Below are 7,349 nucleotides of genomic sequence, written 5' to 3'. Positions count from 1 at the left end.
TCACAGTTAATTGTAGCTGATCCAAAGAAACGTCATGAGAGCTAATCAGCTCTCCTAAAAAACATTCATCAAATTATCAGTTTGTCAATGTTGATTTTTTTTTTTTTAACTTGTCCAACATACAAATAATTTTCATCACTAATATAAACCTAGATCGAAGAATTAAAAACAAGGACATAACTTTATAACTCCATTTTTGAAATAATATTTGTATCATTATTTCATAATTTACTTATATATTTTTGTATTAATATACAATGAATCAACAAGGAAAATATGATCATCATCATTTTGTCATGTATTCGATTTTATTAAATTATTATGTATATCTTTGCGTTTGACTCAACAAATTTTCTTGATTAAGTATTTGTCATAAATTTGATATTCTTATACAATCAAGCCAAAACCTTGTTTTGCAACAAATCCAAAGTGAATTTTGTCAAGTCAAGAAGAGTTTCTTAACAAAAAAAAGTAGATATTACAGAAGAGGGCCTATGTTTAAAGTACGATGCTTTAAATTTTTACCATTAATAAAGAATAGTTTAACATTGGAGGGAATGACGTAATATGCCAAATACCATATTTCTTTTTATTATTGAAAAGGTTGAGAGATACACTATAAAGCGTAGTCAATATTTTGTGAGTCATTCAAATTTAAAATCTGAAATTTAGAGATAATTATTTATTCATAAGGGAATCTACTATATTTAACATGAGGGAAAGGTCTCTGTATAGCACAATCACAAAATGTAAATGAAAACGTTTATTTTATTTCCTGGAAAAGTAATACATTCTCTTGTGTATTGTGTCATAATACTGGCAACGTATGATATGAGGACATGGTTTCCCTCCCATATCAGAGAGATGACTGATCCACAAACAACAAAAAGACCTTATCCATCCAATGGAGCTACGTAACTCAGTGGACAACTTACTCGTCAGAAGGTGTTCTCTTGAACTCAATCTGCATAAGTTCGATTCATGGTGACTCCTAGAGAAGGAAGTTGACTTGAATGAACATTCCTAGGTTAGATGGAGTAATACATAGGAATGGGATTTTCGAAGAGTGCGAGAAGAAAGCGGGAGCGGGATTAATGATAATCCTCAATTAAGATCCTTATGTGTTAAATGATTATGGAGGGAAGAAAATGAATTACTGCTATAAAAATGAAAACCTTCAATATCTAAACTATCATTAGTGGAAGGAAGATATTATATTTATTTTTAAATATACATATGTATAAAAGCAGCATAAAAAAGTTCCTGGAAACACTTTTTGTGAGGACCTATTATGTAAAATTAACTTTTTTACTGTTCTTTAAACTATATTTGTGACGTTTTTCGAATAATTAATTGGGATTCCCCATATTTAGGACTCTATTTGAACACTTTCATTCAGTCACTCTTGAAGTAAAAAAAGACCCTCTCATCAACCATTATGCCTTTTTTAATCTATTACCAGTGGTACTCGACACAGCCCAGAGTAATTAGACGTTGGATAGAGAAAAATGTTGCTGTACTAATATAGAATATAACACTCCAAGAAATCATCACTATTACTCTCCCTTTTTCATCAGCACACGTAACTACTCAATACTTGTATCATTTCATATGTGTTCTGTCCTCAACAATGAAAGAATGGTAATAAGAGTATGAAAAAAAATGTGTTTGCTGAATGATGAATACTTTAGTCTTTAGAATAAAAATAATAAAAACAAATAACATTTATATTTAACTCAAATTTTAACAAATTGCGTCGTCCATTGAAATCTGAATACTTACTCATTCAATAATTAATGAAGGCTGAGACCTTGAAATTAATTCATATTTCGATATAGTAAAACATAAACAATTATTTTTTTTTAAATTAAGCTTTCTAGCGTTCGTACAAGTCGAGAAAATAACACTTGAAGGTGATTGACGAATTTCCATGCGATTTTTTGGAGAAGATAATATAATACATTTTTTTTAGAAGAAAGTGCTCCCTCTAGTAGTATGGGTTTTAAGTTATTCATATTTATTACATAAGTTACTTTATTTGTATGCTTATTCAGCTGTTCCATAATACTTTTTCTATTTAAAAACACAATCAAGATTAAATATAGATAATTCCTTAAGAAAAAAAACGTATCGTAAGTACATAAATATATTTACAAATGTAAATTAATGTTGAGTCATCCCTAGTTAACAAATGGATGTCATCTCAATAATAGATTATGATTTTTTGTGCAAAATAAACGTGGGCTGATAAATCGGCTCGAAATTAGAAAACCTATATATTGGGCAAAACAGTCAATATCATATCGGCATCGGAGAAAGTTCTTAGAAATGTCAATATTCCCTATAATATGTTATATGATACAATCAGAAACTAAAAATGAGCACTGGATAGAGTGCAAAAGCTTCACCTAAGATCAAATGATTATTTTGTACCTCATTTTGATACAAAATGCATTTTTACGTTTTGTGCTATATTGACCTTGATCTTTACCTCTCAAAATTTAATTGCCTCTTACTGTGACCATATAGAATCTTTGTACAAAGTTTGATCAAAATCGATCTGTAACTCTTATAGTAATCCTGGTGACTAACAAAAAAAAAACAAATAGAGGCAAAAAAATAGCCTCTGCTCAACTTCGATGGCAGAGGGTAAAAATCCATGATAAGATTTTTTAATTACCAAGGCATGTTAAGTTTGTATTCCATGAAAAATTGTTCTCTTTTTTTTAATCATCCATCTTGTAAACATTACTAAACCAGGATCAAATGAATGAATCCATACTTTATAATTCAATTTTTTTATTCATATTTATTTACCCCTGAAACGAGTATTCCCTTCCAACTGGTAATTTTTTTGTTTTTATAAGTTTTATTAAAGGATTTTTCTTTCAAAGCCGTAAATACATTTTTAAACTGATTCATTAATCAAATTACAAATTAATTATTGGTATTTGAAGATCTTGATAATTTTCAGGTGAATACACACTGTTTAAGAACCACTGTTCGAATAAGAATTATTTTTTCTTATATAAGTTTTTATCTTGCTTGTATTTTTTTTTTACTAAGAATTATCCCATCGAGAAAGAAATACACAGAGGCTAAAAGATTGACGAATAACTAAGCAAAGTTATCAGCTGATTAAAGGGTGTAAGTTGACGTCACTTATGTTTTATTTTTCTGCGTTAATAATCGACATTTCCAACTAGAAAAATAATATTCAACTCTGATGACGTAATAAAAAGTTAACCACTCAACTTCTTTCCTTTAGCCGATGTTGAAATTATAAATCACCAGAGATAAAATAATGTACAGAAATACCTTGACATACGAATTTAATTCGTTCTTGAACCAAAGTTTGTAAGTCAAAGCAATTTATTCCTAAATTACCTAATTGTATAACAAACTAAACTTGAAGTAGAAGAGCTCGTATTTTAATCAAAATTCGCAGGTTCTCGTAGTCGTATCTCAAGGCATTCCTTTATTTTTGTTTCTTTCCTTTTTCATAACTGACGTTCATTTCTGCAGACTGAGGATTTTAATCTGCTACAGCCTTACTATGCGAAACTGTTAATAGATGTCCCTTTGTCGTCTCTATGTATTTGTTACTCTAAAAATTATCCTCTTTTAAGTATTTTGATGATCAACAACATATAGCCTACAATTACTCAATTGCTTGGCCGTGATGGAAGGTAAGTTGGATTTTGAAATTTAGAAATGGGGTTCTTGTACAATGCATTTTCATTGAGTGCAAACTTTTGATTTTGTTTGAGTGCTAAGAACCTCTCATATTCTCTTTTATCTTGATGTATTATATAAAGTTTATAGATGAGAATCCCCAGTAGACCTAAAACTATTGTGCCTATGACTGTAGATAATGAAATGAGCATGTAGTTCACTCCGTAAAAACGACAGCGTTCCTCTTTATCCTCTAATGCATAGACAATTAAACTATTCGTGTCCTTTGTCAGTGTTGTTCTAAATTCATAGACACATCCATCCTTTCGAGTTAACACACAGAGGTCTCCCTCAAGCCTTGTTTTTAACTCATTTTGCGTCACGTATACAATTTGAAAAACAGAGCATTCTTTATTTAATTCAACTTCAAAATTATCTTCAAATAACTTTTTCTCCATACACTCTTTTAGTAGAGAACAGGAGTCAGAGGTTTGAGGAAGGATTTGACAAAATTTCCCTCCAAATTCTTCTCTGCAGCTGCACTTTTCATTACATTCACAATTCCCATTTCCAGAGCATTCTTTTCCATTAAAGGGTGAGACACAAAAACTATTTTCCTTCGAACAACCACAATTTAATCCTTCCCATTTAGATTCACATTTGCACTGATTGCAAACACACTTTCCATTGTCTATAAGGGAAAAACAGTATCAAAGAAAACAATATGCATAAAAAAATCATTAGTAAATACTTGAGCATATTTCCCCTTCGACATTCATTGGACAAGATAAATCATCGCACTGACAATAGGTTCCGTAGAAAGATTTAGAACATTCACATTCCCCACAAATGCATTTCCCTCTTGAGCTGCAGATCTTTGACTCTTCCTCCTTTGACGAATTAGGATCGAGACAGGCTTCATTTTGTTCCTCCACTGTAAAATTAGATTCACATTCACAAGATTCTCCCATGAAGCCCCCATGGCAGTAACAAGTTCCACATTGAAAAACACCATTGAATCCACATTCTTTGGATAAAGTTCCATTGTGACTCTCACAATCACAATTACACTGTGACTTTAGTTCCACAGTCATGGACTTGGGCACGCCCAAAACGGAGATTTGAAATGTTTTTGTACCCGTGAAGCATTCCTCTAAGGTCACAATAGCCTTGAAACTAATTGGAGTATCTATATCGATGTTATTACACACTTTGGTTTCCTCATATTCTCCATTACAATTAGCCAGGATTTTAACCGTGTAATTACTCTCTCTGGGTTTTACGTTTTTTAAGGACACTTCAACAGTGGTTGTTACTTTTTCATAGAGTTCTTTGACTATTTCCACAATGTTTGTGGCATCCTTTTCCAAAGACGCAACAGTGGATCCTTTTATTTGCTTTGATAAATGATGATATACATCATAGTACTGTGACGTAACTGCAAATATAACAATGTAAGACCCAGATCTTGCAATCGCATCTATTTGTGATATAGAAGGATAGTCCATTACTTTTTCTTCCGTGAAATATCCTAAGGAGTTTAGGTGACATTGTCCATCATTTGGCTCAAGTAAGCCAAGTAATTTTCCATCGAGTGCAAAATGAAAATCCCCATCTGTTGTAAGCAATATAATTTTCCGTGAATTTTTTCGCCAGCCAATTTCCTTATGACAGGTCATAGCCTGTACAAGGGCATCAAAACTTGCTTCAGGCTCATCAACATTTCCACCAAGGGGCGCCGATTGAATACGCTCTCTAAGAAAAACTACTTCATTATTTTTAGTAAAAAATGCAATAATGTTTGCTTAATTTTGAGAATATAGATTCATATCCTAAAAATTCCTTTCAAATGGAAGTATAAAAGAAATATCAAAAAATCCTTAATTAAACTTTACCTAAATGTATTGGGTGATAGTTTCTGTAGATTCATTTGATGATAAAATGAATAAGGATTTGAGCAATTCGTTGTGCCCATTGGGCAGTTAAATTGAGAGATGACAGAAGTAAACGGAGGTACATTTTTTTTCAATAAAACTCCCAAATCCAACTTTTAAATCCTTTGTAATTTTACGAATTCCTCTCACAATGTTTTCCCCTTGAATAGCAATGTTATCTCTTGCTCCTCTCATGCTCCAAGACAGATCCACCAAAAAGTACAAATCAACAGGATACTCTTTGAACTGAGTGACTACGAAGTCAATGATTTCTTCTTGGCCAGGAATTAAATTCATCGATACTTTTTTAGGATATATTTGTTGTTGATTGGCTACTTTTGGATCATTTTCATCCAATATATCTACCTGGTTTACTGTTTGATACTTGTTAAAGCAATTTTGTGCAATGTCCATGCAACCAGGTGGGTCCAGACACCAAAAGCAGTCAGGATCAATGGAGCAATTTCCGCAGGTCTTGTAAACATTTGAACAGATTGCATGGATTCTTTTAGTATGATAAAACAGTATTAAGAGTATTAAACGATAAAACTTCATTTTCTATTCACTTAGAAATTATTATATATATTTTTTTTTTGTAAAAAAGTTCAAATAGACTTCAACTGCATTAAATGCTTAAATCTTGACGTGACAATTTACTATGAGTAAGCCATGTTTTATATCGAGTATGAATGAGCCTTATCTTATCTATATATATATTTACTAAATAAATAAATAGAACTTTATAAGTTATATTATTTCCCTTTTGATATAGAAGCTAGTCCTACAAAGACGGTGATATAGATATACAATACTATATCAACTTAAGTATCAATAGTATTAGTTATTGAAGTATATTTTTGGTCAAATGGTGATGACGTAATAACTAGTGATGTAAATCTTATGTCCTTTTTAAGTGGCCCACTTTTTTGACATTGGTAATCTAAAGAACGAATTTTCTTTTTCTTAGCTGTAGTCCTTATTATCTCATTCCTGAGTAGATAACTTCCTTTCCTATCAGATTCAATTATATTCAAAACCTGATTAAATATTAATGTGTGCTTATAGAAAGACAAAGAACAACCTTGAGGATCTGTTGCGGCATTATATGACTTAGAGTAGAATGTAGGAATGAGATTGGAATCATTCTTGCTAATGTCCATGTTTATTTTCTTCTCCCCCCTTCCTTTTCACAGCTGATTGTAGCTGATCTCCTTCAAAACTTTCTTCAAATTTTTAGGGTTACCATGTTGATTTTCGCTTCTTTTTGTAACAGTTATTGACGTACCAGAGCTCTGACATTCGGTACGTCACAGCCTATTTTAAGAACGACAATACATATACCAAGTGATTAAAAGAACAGATTTTTAATCACTCTGTATATGTGTGTGTGTTCAAATTACAAAAAAAAAAAACACTCAGTGAAATAAATATGAATCAGTTTTATTGTTGATAAAATCAAAAAAATTCATGCAACACTAAATTATGCAACCAACAGACATCAAGAATTATCAGGAAGCAAAAACTGGTGGGGCTCTTCTTTTTTTTTTTTTTCTTCTTCTTCTTTTTTCCTTTCTTCCTTCCCCCCCCCTTTTGAAAACAATACCAATGTTACCATAGGCATACCGTCTACGGTAACATGCCAATTTTAAACATAATGTTCATCACTAGTAATAATATTTAAAAATTAGAGCATGCAATATTTCCGTTGGTTTTAATATTATGCAAATTTTTTGTTCCCCT

The 7,349-nt window shown here is 31.4% G+C and overlaps 1 protein-coding gene across 1 annotated transcript; it reads right to left on the bottom strand.

Annotated features, from left to right (window-relative positions):
* Nucleotides 1-2,849: 2,849 nt before the first annotated feature.
* On the bottom strand, nt 2,850-6,551 carry LOC121132539 (integrin beta-PS). Its single transcript, XM_040727962.2, has 3 exons — nt 5,571-6,551; nt 4,427-5,430; nt 2,850-4,366 (listed from the first exon to the last, which is right to left on the bottom strand). Exons 1-3 carry the CDS (start codon nt 5,648-5,650, stop codon nt 3,666-3,668), a joined length of 1,785 nt encoding a protein of 594 aa, XP_040583896.2. The 5' UTR covers nt 5,651-6,551; the 3' UTR covers nt 2,850-3,665.
* Nucleotides 6,552-7,349: the final 798 nt, after the last annotated feature.

This window comes from Lepeophtheirus salmonis, chromosome 2 (assembly GCF_016086655.4).
Source record: "Lepeophtheirus salmonis chromosome 2, UVic_Lsal_1.4, whole genome shotgun sequence".
NCBI classification, from domain to species: Eukaryota; Metazoa; Arthropoda; class Copepoda; order Siphonostomatoida; family Caligidae; genus Lepeophtheirus; species Lepeophtheirus salmonis.
Note: the sequence above shows the minus strand (reverse complement) of the source record. Positions and strands in the feature narration are given on the sequence as shown.